This window comes from Typopeltis vanoorti, chromosome 19 (assembly GCF_054136105.1).
Source record: "Typopeltis vanoorti isolate ZY-2024b chromosome 19, IOZ_Tvanoo_1.0, whole genome shotgun sequence".
NCBI lineage: Eukaryota > Metazoa > Arthropoda > Arachnida > Uropygi > Thelyphonidae > Typopeltis > Typopeltis vanoorti.
Window position 1 is genome coordinate 34,332,947 of NC_143567.1, and position 16,416 is coordinate 34,349,362.

General features: G+C 35.7%; 1 protein-coding gene across 1 annotated transcript in view; it reads left to right on the plus strand.

The window, feature by feature from the left end:
• The window catches only part of Lrrk (Leucine-rich repeat kinase), a 790,764-nt gene that overhangs the window by 84,849 nt on the left and 689,499 nt on the right, over nucleotides 1–16,416 (plus strand). Inside the window, exon 3 of the mRNA XM_090409582.1 lies at nucleotides 5,634–5,736. Within this exon, the coding sequence (XP_090265708.1) occupies nucleotides 5,634–5,736 (103 nt within the window). The remainder of the gene's footprint in view (nucleotides 1–5,633; nucleotides 5,737–16,416) is intronic.

The following is a 16,416-nucleotide window of genomic DNA, read 5'->3' on the forward strand; positions in this document are numbered from 1 at the left end:
TTCTTTTACCCACTCTCTTCCTCATGTATATAAATGATCTGCACTCTCACACTTCCAATCCTATCCATAGCTTTGCTGATGACAGTACGCCCCCATTCCTTCTTTTCATTCAACAAACCTTGTAGTGCTCGAGTATTAGAATCCCCAAGATCTACCATGACCAGTGACTTGAACTCAGATCTCAGCTATATCCCAGTGGAGCAAGAACAACATTGTAAACCACCAAAAATTCAATCTTGAGTGATCTCTTGCAAGAAAGAACTCGCATCCCTGCCCTTTATCTTTAATAATACTGAGAGATCTAAACATGACCAGATTTCTCTACTTGGACTGATCTGACCTCTGATCTTTCCTGGCACAACTACATTTCAACTATAGCATTTGCAGCTGTGAAAAAACTTGGTGTACTTTTTGGCACAAGACACTACTTTACACCTTCACAGCTGCTAACTTTATACAGAGCCCAAACCTGCCCAGCCGTGGAATATTGCTCCCACATTTGGGGTGGAGCACCAAAATCCTCTCTAAGATTGCTCGATTCTATCCAGAAGAGGGCAATCAGCTAATTCATGATCCTTCTCTCACATATTCACTTTAATCCCCTCTCTTACAGATGTTCAGTTTCTGCCTGTGCCTCTTCTACAGATACTTTCATGGACTATGTTCTGCTGAATTGGCCACTATTATTCCTCCACTCTCCGGAAAAATCATTAAAACAAGAGCCACTGCTACCCAACACCCTCCCTTTATAGTTCATCTCAAAACTCACTGAACCAACTTCACTGCCTCCTTCTTCATTCCATCTATTTCTGTCCTTTGGAACAGTCTTTCCCACTCTGCCTTCTCCAAAGATTACAATCCTGAGCTGTTCAAGCAAAATGTGAACAGATTCCTCCTTTCTTCTATTCATCTTGTCCACTGACTGCACTAATGTTCTATAGGTCTTGTGGTCTTTCATATGTGGATCATATATACAGGGTGGCCATGAATTAACTTTCCCTCTTTGGAGGTATCCGTAACTGAAACTAATACACGGAATGAGACCACATTTTATGTTGAGACTTTCGAAGGCATGGGGAGATGAATTCCGCAAAAAAAAAAAGATTTAGTACCAAAAGTAGCCAGTAGGGGAAATTTTGGCACTGGTGGAGCCAAAAGCAGTCAAATATTTGCAGTAAATGCAGGTAAAAAGAATTATGCAAATTTTACTGTGCTTACGTGACAGCAGCACCACCAATTCCACTTAAAGAGGGATTGGGAATGTTCAGGCGGTTATTCGAATGACTGACGAATTGTGCTCAATATGCGTCCTATCTTGCCTCAGTGTGCTTTACTTGTTAAGTTGTTTTACCTTAAACAGTACAATGCCGTAGCGACCCTTCGGGAATTTAGAAGGCTTCATAACCTGCCTACAGGTCCTATGTCAGCTGTAGCACTGAGAGCTATGAATATGAAATTTTAAGAAACTGGATCACTAGGAGTTAGACCTGGCAGAGGATGGAAAGCAGTGCAAGAAGAGACAGTAACAGACATTGCTACTGCAGTGTTTGATGACACAGGGACCAGTATTGGTCCAAGTGCTTGTGCCATAGCTCACAAACTTGATATGGCTTATGGTACAGCTGGAAAATCTTACAGAAAATTCTTCACTTCTATCCATATAAGTTCAGTTGTGTGCAAGCACTAACTACCGCAGATTATGATAAGTGCTGATGTTTCTTGCCTGAATGGAGGTTGACAATGACTAGCCTTGGAGAATATTGTGTGGTGATGAGGCTCATTTTTATCTGAATGGGTTGGTCAGCACTCACAACTGCAGAATTTGGGCATCTGAACATCCCCAAGCGATCCAGCAAGTACCACTGTATTCTCCAAAAGTAACCATGTGGTATGGCTTCACAGCCGATTTCATAATAGGACCATACTTTTTTGAGTATATTACCCCTACAGATCCTGTAACCTGCTCCATTACTGGAGAAATTTATCGACGAATGCTGGAAAATATACTCAAAAAAGAATGGTCCTATTATGAAATCGGCTGTTTGGACAGCCAATGTTTGCACTCCATAATTGTTATGCAGGATGGAGCACGGCCACACATTGAATGTTCGGTACAGCATCTTTTACACCAGCATTTCAGTATTGAGAGGGTTATCAGTCAGTTCTTTCTGACGGCATGGCCACCTCAATTCCTGGACATCACTCATTGTGACTTTTGGCTATGGGGGTATTTGAAATCTGTTGTGTATGTTGGTGAAGTTCCCAACTTGCATGTCTTGAAAGAGAACGTAAAATGGGCTGTTATGAACATCCAATCCAACTCCTTACGCTCAGCTGTAGAGCATGTCGCACACTGGATGCAATTTGTTGTACACAAGAAAGGTTAGCACATTGAAAATCGTGTATGTGGTCCAGGGGACCCTGATTCTGATGAATAAAATATTATTTCCTGTGAGTTCAATCACCACATTAATTTATTTTTTCTCGCAAGTTGTTGTTTTAGTTTAATTATTATTATTGTTATTATCATTGTAACACGCCACATATCCAGCTGGAATGAGTGACACGGCTGTCGCTTACACCATCGAAATGTTATTATTCCATTTTATCTGCTTGTTTTTGGCTCTGCCAGTGCCAAAATTTCCTCTATTGGCGACTTTTGTTACTAAATCTTTTTTTTTTTGCGGAAATCATCTCCCCATGCCTTCAAAAGTCTCAATATAAAATTTCGTTTATTGGTTTTGACTACAGATGCCTCCAAAGAGGGAAAGTTATTTTATGGCCACCTTGTATATATATATATATATATATATTATTATTATTATTTGACACCTCCAGGGAGTCCAAGGACTCATCGAGGGAGGGCACCTGCTCTACAGCTCTGTCTCAACCACTCAATCCACCAACTGACCGCAACTACACCAACACCATCTACCGCCACTAGTATTTCCATAAAATCATCATACATACATCCATGCCCACGGCAGGATTCAACCTGCAGCCTTTTGGCTGGAGAGCAGATACGCTAACCACTCAGCCAGCCAGGCTGGCCATGTGGTTAGCGTATATATATATATATATATAAAAAGTGAAATGCATATCCTGAGAGTGTGGTGAGTTGAAACAGTGAAAGAGTCCAGTTTATTACTTTGTGTGTGATAAAGGGGGAGAGACCTCCTCAACAGGTCTTGTGACTCCAGGGAGGTTGAATGCTAATAATTTTAGTAATAAATTGAAAACAAATTATAAGTACTTTTTCACTAGATGTTTTGATTTCTTTTTCAAATTTGTTATCCAGAACTTTTTATATGGTTTTTATGGCCACTCTGTATATATATATATTTATACTCTATATCTATAAAAAGATAAGATGAAATTTGTAACAATTGACAATTGACATTTATGTCTTTAGGGGTGAAGCAAGATGCTTTTCATATTCCCCGCTATCTGTTGTGGTTGCAGTGAAGGTAAAATTTATGAGCAGAATGCTCGCCCTGATTGGGCATGGAGATTATGCATCACTAAAGGAGGCCAATATAGCTTTTGGTCTTCTGTATTTGAATATGTCCATTGGATCGTATGCTGTAGCTTGTTGAACCAAATCGTTGGGATGTGTGGACGTCTTTAGGAAAAACTTGGTGGCTAAGGATCGTAGAAAAGAGAAGATATAGGGAATATTTGTGTCTCTGTGGAGTTGGGTGTTTCTAACATACCACGGGGCATTCAAAATTATTCTCAGGCACTTGTTCTGCACTCGCTGTATTTTGATGATGTTAGCATTAGAGGTGTGGCTCCAGGCCGGAGAGGCATAGGTGATTATAGGACGAATCGTCAACTAGTATAGCTGCAATTTGATTCTGTTGCTGAGCTTGCTATTTCTATTAATTAGCGGATAGATCTGTGCTATGGCTTTAGATGCCTTTGTGCATGCAGACTTGGTGTGTTGATTGAAAGATAGCTTTTTGTCGAGAATTACACCCAGGTAATTTGTTTCTGACTGCCAGGGAATTTTAATATTGAATAGTAACAAATCTCCTACAGGAGACATTGGCCTTTTTGAGAAAAGAACGGCTGAGCTTTTCTGGGGGTTGACTTCCAATCTCCATTTAGAGAACCAACCCTCCAGCTTTAGAATGTTTTCTTGAAGCTTTCTGGTAATGAAAAGGGGTCTGAGAGATCTGGTTAGGAAATTTGTAACGTTTTTATGTGACATTATTTGATATCTGCTCTATATAAAATAAAAAGGTGTTAGAAGATTTATTTAGTTTATTTATGATTATTCAGGATTATAAATATCTACTCTACATTCATGAAATTATTTTTTCTTTATTTATTTTTTCTTACTTTATTTATCTTTTTTCCATTAAAGTTCCTTTAATTAGAGGTTTTCAGGAATTTAAGATAAGCTGAAATTTGAAATGTTTTTATGTCACGGATGCGACATAAAATTCGAAACAGATGTGACGTTAGTTTGGTAGGTCATGAGTTTTGGAAGGCGACGAAATGCATGATGCTTCCTCCACCTTTGCTACGAGTTGCCCTTGTGTAGCACTGCCATTTGGTAGGTAGCTCATTCTTAAAGGTAGTGCAACACAGGGGCAACCGCATATAATCAGTCTTGACCTACCAGCCTGGAAATCGGGGGGTTGGGCGCCGTAGGCACCGGGGGGGGGGCATAGCCCCCTCCAGCATATATATAAAAAGTGAAATGCATATCCTGAGAGTGTGGTGAGTGGAAACAGTGAAAGAGTCCAGTTTGTTACACTTTGTGTGTGATAATGGGGAGAGACCTCCTCAACAGGTCTTTTGACTCTATGGAGGTTGAATGCTAATAATTTTAGTAATAAGTTGAAAAAAAATTCTAAGTACTTTTTCACTAGATGTTTTGATTTCTTTTTCAAATTTGTTATCCAGAAGACGGTTTTTTAAGATGTTTGTAATTATTAATAAATTAATTAAATTAATTTTATTCCTAAAATTCTAAAAAATAATAAAAATAATATTTTTAAAGGTTTTTTTATGGTATTAATGTTATTTATGTGTAAGTTGCAGATTTTAATATATTGGACCTTAGAAATACCATTTATATTTTTCAGACACATTAATATCCATTTAATGCATGCATATACCTGTACTTGAATTCAAGTATAGTTTCTGTGCTCTGTTTAACTGATAACAGTTATTCTTCCCTAGTATTTTTAATTTAGCATACAACATGAAAATTTATAACACCTACTCAAAGAGAAAGTGTTATGATTTTTAATCAACTCATTTGATTATGAGTTTTGAATTTTGATTAATTATGATTAATGATCCTCTCTATTAAAGTTTATTTCTCTGTAACTGGATTTTTGAATTTTGGCCAATCTTGCTGTAAGGTATTAAAGAAAGTTATATATATTAAAATTTACAAGTTATACATGAATTTTAAAAAATATATTTTATCTCACTTGTGTATTATTTTGACTGATGTATTTTATTCTTTAGTTTGTAACATTCACTGGATACCATGAATTGATAGATTGTAATCAGTCATAAAGGTTACCAAGTTAGTAAGCTGCATATTTGCTTTTTGTATGTGTCAGTGTATTTTATTACATGTGTGTATCATTCTATTTCCCTGTCATTGGCAGCTTCAGCACTTGAATGTTAGTGATTCTCAAGGCAGAACTGTTCTTCATGCTGCTGCAACAAATGATAGTGATACTTGTACACGAATCCTTTTGCAAGCAGGAGGTACGTGCTTATACTTTGTAACATTCATAGTATATATCAGATCCTAACAACATTTTAAAAAAAATTAAGTTTTTACACTATATTTAACAATATTTTTAATGATTATATAGTGTATATCTGATTTAGCTGAATTTGATTATTCCACAGTCGGTCTTCATTCCAGTAGGAGAATTTGAAAGTAATCATTGAATGAATTCATAATTACTTCTCTATGTGACCAGTTTGGCATCTAGTAGCATCTTAATTTTAACCATTTGGGATGAAATCACTGTACCATTCTACATACACCTTACAGAAAGGCTTATCTGTGCATCCTCCTCTTCATGTGTTAGCCTCAGAAGTGTCATGGCCAAGCAGCTTGGCTTTGTAGAAACTTAATATGTATATGGGGGTGCAGTATCCCAAAAGAGAAAGGTAACTAGCAGTGTGCTCCACCAGTCCGTTTTGGGGCTATTGTTGTTCAATTTGTATGTTAATGATATTGAGTTGGGTTTAACTAGTGATATCCAGCTGTATGCAGATGATGCAAAACTGGGGAGAGCAATGCAGAGTCACGTGGACGTTATTGCCTTACAAAAGGACTTGAATAGATTGCATGATTGGGTTAAGTGGAATTATCAGTTCAATGTTGCAAAGTGTAAGGTTTTGAGGTTTGGCAAACAACGATGGGATGCAAAGTATACACTTGGTGGGGAAACTTTAATGGAAGTAGAGGAGGTGAGAGAACTAGGAGTGATGAATGGTGGACAAGGACCTGAAATTCAGGGGCCACATTGCACAAGTTGTGAAGACATCACATTGGATAATGGCAATGATGCAAAGGACCCTAACATGTAGAAATAGAGTTTTTATAAGGCCTTCATCAGGCTTCATATGAATTATTCTATATGAGGCATATGCTCAGATATGGTCACCTGGTTTTCATGGTGACAAGGATATGTTGGAAAGGGTGCAGAGAAGATTCACAAAGGTAGTCAGTGGTCTTTGGAATGTGGAGTATGAGGACAGATTTAGAGAATGTAAGCTGCAGAGCTATTGTAGATGGTAAATTTCATTTACCATCTACAATACACACACACACACACACACACACACACACACACACACACACACACACACACACACACACACACACACACACATAAATGGCCTTCTTTTTGCTAATCTCAAACACCATGATACATAAATGGTCTTCTCTTGCTAACTGCAAATGCCACCCATAGTTTTGCTGATGATAGACTTCTGTATATGAAATCTTGCAGTGCTCAGACATCTCAAGGTTAACCCTTTCATATGATGACTCCAATGTTGGCATCATAGAAAGCCTTCATATTTCAGTGATAATGCTAATGTTGGAGTCATCATGTTTGTTTCTTTTTTTAGAAGGGAAATATTGTAATGCTCATCAGAGCATTCCAAGTCTTTGTAATGCTTTTTTTTTTATATAATTGTATCTTTTATTTTTTGTTGTTGTGAAACTTTAACATGTTATTCAAATAGTGACAAGAATGTGACCATGATGAAATAGCTAAATTTTGTTTTACGTTATTTTACAGTTAAAAAGCACTTCTTTATTTTTGAAATGTGTATGAAACAATCACAACAATTTTTGGCACTTTTTGTAAAAATAATGAACTTCGTAAGCTGTACTCTTTTAGTTGTTGATCAGCCATGGAATCCTATGGATAGTAGCATTGCATGCTGGCAGAGGTTGAAATTTGGCTGCTTTCCTTCATGTAAAATGTGAAGCATGCAATTAGTTTTTTTTTAATTTTTTTTTATTAAAAAAAAAATTTTTTTTTTTTTACAAAGGATATGGTTAGGATTTTAGAGGAAAATACAATAGAAAGCATGTATAATTATAAAAATATGCTATTTAAAAATGCAACAATGGTTTCCATATTTTTTTCCAAGAGGATATGGATAGGCATTTAGAAAAAAATGCAACTAGAAAATATACAGAAAGTAACTTTTTTTTCTTTCTCTAAATTTGTACTTTAATTTCGTATTCTCCATATGCCCTTGCACACAAATAAATAATCCTTCCCAACTCAATTTTTTCTCCTAATTTTGCATTCTTTATAAGTTGCATTCTTTTGCATTCTCTATAAGTTGCATGGGATGCTTAAGGGTCAAAGCTATATAACTGAGAGGAGACCTCCACATAGCCTTTAAAGGAATGCGGAGAACCGACCAGGGCTTCTGACCTAATGTCCAATAATCACCTTCTCGTGGTGCATCCTGTTGGGTATCTACTTGGATACTGAACGAACGAGGATGGGCTGGCAATTTGGGATTTAGCCGACCAAATTGTATTCTTATTGGTTAAACCAAAATAAAAAATGATGGTACAACATGACAAAATTTCATGCCGGCTGGGGCATCTCCTCGTTAAACAAGGCCCTTGTTGTTTTCGCCAGGGAACCAGGGTGAACAGTGAAAAGTCAGCTACTGGAACAAATCTGAAAACAAACCCCAACTCAACATCACTAGAGTTAAAGATCGGTACTATCAACATAAAAAGTCTGAATGGCAAAGAAATGGAGCTATCTGAGGAATTAGATAAGCACCAGATCGACATAATAGGGGTGACTGAAACAAAAAAGACCAAAACTGGTGAGATCTTTCTGAGCAATAAATACAAAATGTTATATTCAGGCAATGACAATCAAGGAAAAGAAGGAGTAGCCATAGTATTCAACACAAAATACAAGGCTAATCTTCTTGAATGGCAGTCAGTCTCAAGTAGAGTAATGTGGACAAATATGAGAATGGAGAACTGGACAGTGAGACTTATTTGTGCCTATGATCCTTCTACTAAGGTAGAAGTGGAGGAATTTTTTGAGGCTTTAGAAAAAGCCACTGACACAATGAAAAATGAAAAGTTGGTCCTTGTTGGGGATCTAAATAGCAGAGTAGGAAATGCTTGTGAGACATACAAAAATATTTTGGGAAAATTTGGAGAAAAGAGCAAAGCTAATAATAATGACAAATATCTGTTGGATTCCTGCTCAGGACATGGACTGGATATTATTAACACCATGTTCCAACATAAAAATGTGCACAAATTCACATGGAGAGAAGAGGCTCGGAATAAGAAAAGTCTCATTGACTATGTTATTGTTGATAGTGATGTTTTCTCCCTGGTGCAGGACACCAGAGTGTACAGAGGATTTGAAATTGGAAGTGATCACTATTTAGTCTTGAGCAGGATTTCATATTGAAAACAATAACATGTAAGAAAGTTTTAAAGCGAATAAAAGTTGAGCAGCTCTCAGATGTGAACTGTAGACTAAAATACAGAAAGATTATTGAAAAGAAAATGAAAGAGTTTGAGAACAGGAATCAAACCTTGGAGATTCAGTGGCAAACTCTGAAGAAAACATTGATTGATTCAGCCAGAGAGGCATGTGGTGAGGTTGTCTGCAAGGATAGAAAAATCAGAACTTCATGGTGGACACAAAAAGTAAAAGAGGCAGTGAAGGAAAAGAAGAAAGCATATCAAAAGTTCCTGTCAAATAAGTCAGCTTTTGCTCTTAGAGAATACAGAGACAAATGTAAGAAAGTGAAACACTGTGTAAAACTAGCTAAACAAAAGTCATGGGAGGACTTTGGCAAGTATATAGAAAATAAATATCAAGAAGGTGGCAAAATAATCTGGAAGTTGTCGAAGAAGCTAAGGAATTGAGGAAATTGTGCTGTAAAAGGAGTTAGAGATGATAAAGGTGACATGAAAACGGAAGAAAAAGATATCCTTGAAGTATGGAGTAATTACTTTGAAGAACTGCTAAATGAAGCAAGCAGTGATGACAGCACAGTGGTAAAAAACACTGACCAGGCATGCAGTCAGGAATACATATCCATACTTGAAGTAGAAAAAGCCATCAAAGGCTTGAAATGTGGAAAGGCAGCAGGAGTAGATGATATTCGACCAGAAATGCTGAAGTATGGTGGTATAAGAGTCTTACAGTGGCTGCACTGCATAGTTCAGAAAGCCTGGACAGAGGGACGAATTCCCGATGATTGGAGTAGTGCTCTCATAGTACACATATATAAAAAAAGGGAAATAAAACTGAATATGAGAATTACAGAGGTATTTCCTTACTGAGTGTTCCTGGCAAGATTTATGCAAGTATACTTGAGAAACGGTTGAGAAGAATTGTGGAAGAAAAGCTTGGTGAAGAACAAGCTGGATTCAGGCCAAATAGAGGCTGTCAGGATCAGATCTTCACTTTACGACAAATAGTCGAGAAAGCATGGGAATATAACAAAGATCTGTATTTAAGTTTTGTCGATTTGGAAAAGGCATATGACAAGGTGCCAAGAGAGAAGCTATTCAATACGCTACAGTTATATGGGGTCGATGGGGTATTATATCAAGCGAGTTGTAAGTCAGCAGTTAGAATTGAAGGAAGTGCAGGAAGATGGTTTAATGTTAAATCTGATATGAGACAAGGATATACATTATCCCCTGTGTTATTCATTATCTATATGGATCACATTATGAAGGAAAGTGGTATTAAACATGATATCAAAATTGGAGATGTTAATGTCAGCTCTTTGCTTTATTCGGATGATGTTATACTTCTAAATAAATCCGCTACAAGTCTCTGTTATACTTCTAAATAAATCCGCTGCAAGATTCTCTGACTAAATTGAATAGCTGTTGTAATAGATATGGTATGAAGGTCAGCAATAAAAAGACAAAGACAATGAAAATAGGCAGAATCATTGAAAATGTCAACTGTGTTGTGAATGGAGAACCTGTGGAACAAGTAAAACATTTCAGCTATTTAGGCACGATTTTTAGTGAAGATGGTAAATTAAATATAGAAATAGACAACAGAATCAGCAAAGCTGGTATGGTGGGAAGTCAATTGAATAAATTCATATGAAATAAGAGAGAAATTAGTCAGAACACTAAATTAGCTGTATACAAGACAGTGTTCAAACCAGTTTTTTATGGATCTGAGAGCTGAGTCGGAAGTAAAACACTTGACCAAAGACTAGAGACCACAGATATGAGAGTCCTGAGAAAGATTATAGGCATGAACAGATGGCATCAATGGCAATATCATATTAAAAACGAGGATATTAGTGAAGAACTTGACATTGTCAGCATCCAGGAATGCGTTAGCAGAGCTAATCTCAGGTGGTATTGTCACTTAAACAGAATGGGCAAAGAAAAATTAGCAAAACAAGTGTTCTCTGCCAGGTTGGCAGCAAACAACCCAGAGGAAGACCAAGATATAGGTGGATTGATACAGTACAAAGTGCCTTAGACGATAGAAATATAAGATCTGATAATGTTGGAGTCTTGACAAGTAACAGACTCATTTGGAGGAAAATTGTGGATAGGAAATTAATAATGATGTAATTTTTTTTCATGTAGTACTATCATATCCTGTACACCCATCAGGGTACATAGCAGGAATTTGATGATGATGATATAAGTTGCATTTTCGTCTAAAATACTATTCATAATGTTTAAATTGCCTTATTTAAAAAAATTAAAAAAAAAGATCTAATTGCATCTTTACATTTTTCATGAAACTAGTAAACTTGAACCTTGCTGCATAACACTGGTTTCTATCCATTGGATTCCATGGCTAATCAAGTTCTAAAAGAGTATGATTTCAAAGTTTGATATCCTTACAAAAAACAGTGAATGTTAAAAAATGGGGGGAATGATCTATTCTTCACTAATACCAAAGTTATTTTTAACACTATAATAAGTTCCCTAATTCTAGTACCATCAGTACTTACAAACATAGTTTTGTTCTTTTTTCTTGCAAAAAGATTTTAGCTGTCCTTTCACATTTGATAAAGACCAACTTGACAATCAAGACCCGATTTTTATTCTCCAACTGACTCTCTTAGCCTTTCTTGGCATAATCACATCACTTTTATAGCATCCTCAATATTAGAATACTGTTCTCTTATTTGGAGAGAGATCTGAAACTTCTCTAAAAATTCTTGATGCTGTTCCGAAAAGAGCTGCTTGGTTGATTAATGTTCCACTTTCTCATAGACTCTTTTCAGCCACTGTCTCATAGACAGTTTCTGCTTATTTTTTTTTTTTTTCCCTTCTTCAGATATTTCCATAGGTCTTTTTCAGTAGAACTAGCACCCGTTATGCTCCCCCATTTCTGCTAAACCTACAACACAAGCAACAGCTGCCCAACATTCTTTTACTATTGAACTTCTGATTTGCCAAACCTGCTACTCTTGTTTTTCATTCCGTCTACCTCAGTTGTGTGGAACAGCCAGGGGCGTGCATTCCAATAGTGTCCAGCGCCCGTGTGCAAAACTTTCGTTGGCGCCCCTATATTCCCCCCCCCCCCCCTGTTTAATATATCAGTGAGTAAAACTGAAATACGAAATATGTTAATTATAAGTTTATTGAACAAAAAGCTGAAATTACAATGAAGTGTATAAAAAAACAATAACATACAAGAAAGGTACAAAAACAACAAAAATAATTTGGAAAAAAATAAAGTAGTTTATGCAATTTGCAAGAAAATCATTTGCAAATTGCACCTTATATAGTTTTACGTAAATTAACAGATAAACTTGCAGTTTTATGAAAACAAAAATATTAAATATTTTTTGGTACAAAATTAAACTAACTATATTTTAATTGGCAAGAAAATCACTTTGTCATTTGTACTTTGTATAGGTATAAATAAGAAACAGATTAACTTACAAGTATATAAAATAGGAACATATTAAACATTATTGGGTAAAGAAATAGGTAAATAAATATTTAAACAGAAAGAAAAATCACTTTAATGGACACACCATGCCTGTGAGGCCTCTCAGGAAATACCCACTCGACAGACGTTACACACTATGCACATGGGATCAATTTTCGTATTGGAGTATTAATAGGCTTCTAAAAGAGTATGGTTTTGATTGACCATCAAACCTAATGCATAAGAAGTTGAGGATGAAAAACGATAATACATATCCTGTTTTTCAGGAAAGATTATTTTTATTTAATGCAACTACCTGAACATCTTTTCATCAGCCTATTCAATATATGACAGTAGCCTGTGAAATGTCAGTTGCGCTAGGTTGCTCAAAAACAGACTGTTCTAAGTTCGATTCTAGTCCCGACTAGAGGAACGTCTTCGATTGGATCTGTAGTTAGTCAATCTCTTGCATGGGCAAGTAGGGTTTCCTCTGGGAAACTTGGGTTTTTAATTCTGCAACTCAACGAGAGAATCATGGAAAGATCATATCGACTCCTTAGATTCATCATTCTTGTTCCCTATACTGTTGTGAAACTTGAAATTTCACAATGAATGTTATGTGAATACTGCATGCAGTGGCTAGTGCGAATTTTGTATTAAAATGTAAAATGCACATAAAAATAAATATACTAATAAAAAAGTACAAAAAATGCAGTTCAACATGAATATTTCTCTGGTATTAGAAAAATTATGCATCAAACAAAAGAACTTCGATAAGAAATTAGACTACATTTGAAATTATAGTAATATTTGCTCTGTGTGTGTGTGTTATTTTTTCATATTATATTTTTATTTTAAAAATTTTGATGCAACAAATGAACTGTTTTCGACATTGTTTCATCAGTTAACAATGCTCTCTTCACTAATTTATTTCACGAATAACTTCGATATCCAACAATCAACGCTTAACGTGTTTTTGGTTTACTGCTGTGAGTGTCCTGGTTATAGCCTTTCGCTTAATTCATCTCTCCACCATGCCAAAAACAAAACAAACAAGAAAGTCAACACAAACCCTCAGAAGAGAACAAGAAGAGTGGAAAATATTCCAATGCCACCGGTGTCTTCCCCTCAAGAGAACAGAAGGAAACCAATGATTGGTGATTGTGCTATTCGTCGTTTAGCGAAACAAAGTGGAATCAAAAAATTGAAACATTATGTGAACGACACAGTTAGAAGAGAAATTTTTCCGTTCATGTCATATCTCATGAAGGCCTCTGTCAGCATAACCGAATGTGCTAAAAGAATCACAGTGAGGGGCGAAGATGTTCAGATGGCTCTTGGTGCGACAAACAAGGTCGTTTACGGAGTATGAAACAAGCAGTACCTCACCGAATCCTTCCTCTTTTCCAAAATTCCACTGTGTAAACCAATGATCACTCACAAAAAAAAAGTTTTCAGTTTTCTGTTTTAAGACTTTTCTGTTTTAAATAATTGATGTGTAATTTTGATTGCTGAACTTAAATAAATTATCTTGGAACTGACTCGTGTTTGGGCATTTACTGCTTTATGAAATTCACTGGGGTATTTATTCATTGTTCTTTGAATGAGTTCTGGTAAATATTCCCTTTGTTGATGCACTCGATATTTGCAAACAATTCATGAATATGTAGTTAATAAGGGTAATCATTCAAACATTTACTGTTATATCAAGCTGCTTAATGCTGCTTTTGACCGGTTGATCAAAAGAGACATTCTGAGAAGAATAGGATTCCAGTGGGATCTCATACGAGAGATGGATTGAGGATCCCTTCAAAATAAGTTTCTGTTGTTTTATCCTTATTTATTCAATTATTATTATTATTATTTGACACCTCCAGGGAGTCCAAAAACTCATCGAGGGAGAGTGTGCCAACAGCATCGAACAATTGGTCCCATTCCAACTACTAACCATGCTCAAACTTACTTAACTGAGCCATTAGTAGCAGAGGCTCTACCAATCAACCAACCTTAAATGAGTGATCGTTATGGGTGACTGTAATTATCCAAACATTGATTGGGTAGAAGAGAAATCTCATGATAAGAAAGAAGGGTAATTTATTGAATTGTTGCAAGACAACTTTCTCAAGATGTGAAAGTTAAGTTTGTTCACAGTCAAGAAAGGGGTAGAGATAGGTTTTTCTCCCAGAGAGCAGTGGAATAGTTTGCCTTTAGGGGTGGAGAGTGCATCTAGTGTGAATGAATTTAAGGGAAAGTATGATTTCTGTTTGGGTGATGATAATAATAATAATAATATATTTGTTCAAAAAAAAAAACAAAATAAAACATATAAGTGGACCTCGTAGTTCAAACACGCATTCTTCAATGGTCAACTGTATATAATAGAGATCTGTCAGCGAATGAAAATCGCTAGCTATAGAAACCACTAGGCCTTTGTTCGCTACCCTCCTCCTTATTGTAAAGTGTCTAAAACAAACAAAAAAAAAAGTAAAAGCCGCATTAAAAAGTGAAAAACGTCTTCTCTCTGAAAAACTGTGAGCCCAGAACCTTAATTACGATGAAAGACATTTAAAATTTTTGCAAAATATAAATAAATTTGTCAGTTATAAAAGCCATTCTGCAGTTTCTGTTATTTCAAAACATAAGGTTATTTAGAAATATAGCATTAACATATGGATATTCATGGCATACACGAATTTGCTATTCTTAAATCATCTGCATTTCGAAGTTGTGTCACTCTGGTATCACTGTTGCATTACTAACTTTTTAAATACGTTTTGCAAAAATAAATAAATAAATAAATAAAAAGAATAAAATAAAATAAATAAATATGCAAGTGCCTATTAAATTAGTTTTGTCCGTAAGCATGCGAGTCAAGCTGGACTTTAAAAAAAAAAAAAATTTGGTATATGCAAGCCTCATTCAAAAATAAATAAATAAATAAACAGTAATAATAATATTGTCCTCATTCAAAAATAAATTATTATTAATAATATTTATTGAGGATGTTGCCGTGGTTCAGTTTGGCTTCACTTAAGATTATTTTAATTGGTCAAATTTTGCAAAACAAGTCGAACTGATAATTCTGAAATATACAGGTGGAGTATATTGAAATATGTTATTAAAATTATATCTCAATTGAAATTTTTCGAGTGATCCAAATTTTACTTTCAACTGGATCATTTCTAGTGATAAAATTATGCAAAACAAAATCATATGTCTAGAATTCATTCAGCCAACAAAACTGCTAATAACCACCCCCAAAAAAAATTAAGGTGAGTTTTGAATGGCAAGCTTGTACGTGTATAATATCATTATACACGTACAAGCTTGTTCAGTGCATCTAAAGCAAGTTGGAGATTCATAGATGAAGACTGCAGTATTTTGCTGACAAAATTCACTTTATTTAAAATATCAAATTTACCAAATTTTTGGCACCTTTTCTATCCTGGTGCCTATGTGCGTTGCACACATTGCGCATATGGTCAGCACACCCCTGGGTGTGCTGAGCACAGCCTTCCATATGAAGTATTGTCCAAGCACTACATTGTCCAGCTCTTCAAGAGAAACATTAACAGATTACTATGCTTTTGATTCCAGTCCATGCACAGCATTTATTTGCTAAGATCTTGTGGTCTTTCATGTGGGAGTGGTATATATTTAAAAAGAAATGGGGGGGGGGATTCTAATTCCGGTCTTTCTACCCAAAAGCCATTGTAAAATCTCGTATAGAATAAAAATAGAAATATTTTTTTCTATATCGATTTTACATGGGCAATTAAATTATATATTATACTTGTAAGTAAAAGAATGTATAACTCACTGTGCTGAGATAAATGTTGTAACTAAATGCTAAAATATTTGAATAAGAACCACTAGATTTGACTAAAATTAAACTCGGGCAGGATTAGGCTAGGAGACCTAAGGCTATCAACAGTCGCGAAGGTCATCAGATTATGAGTTTTCCTGCCGAAACCCAGCGATAGCG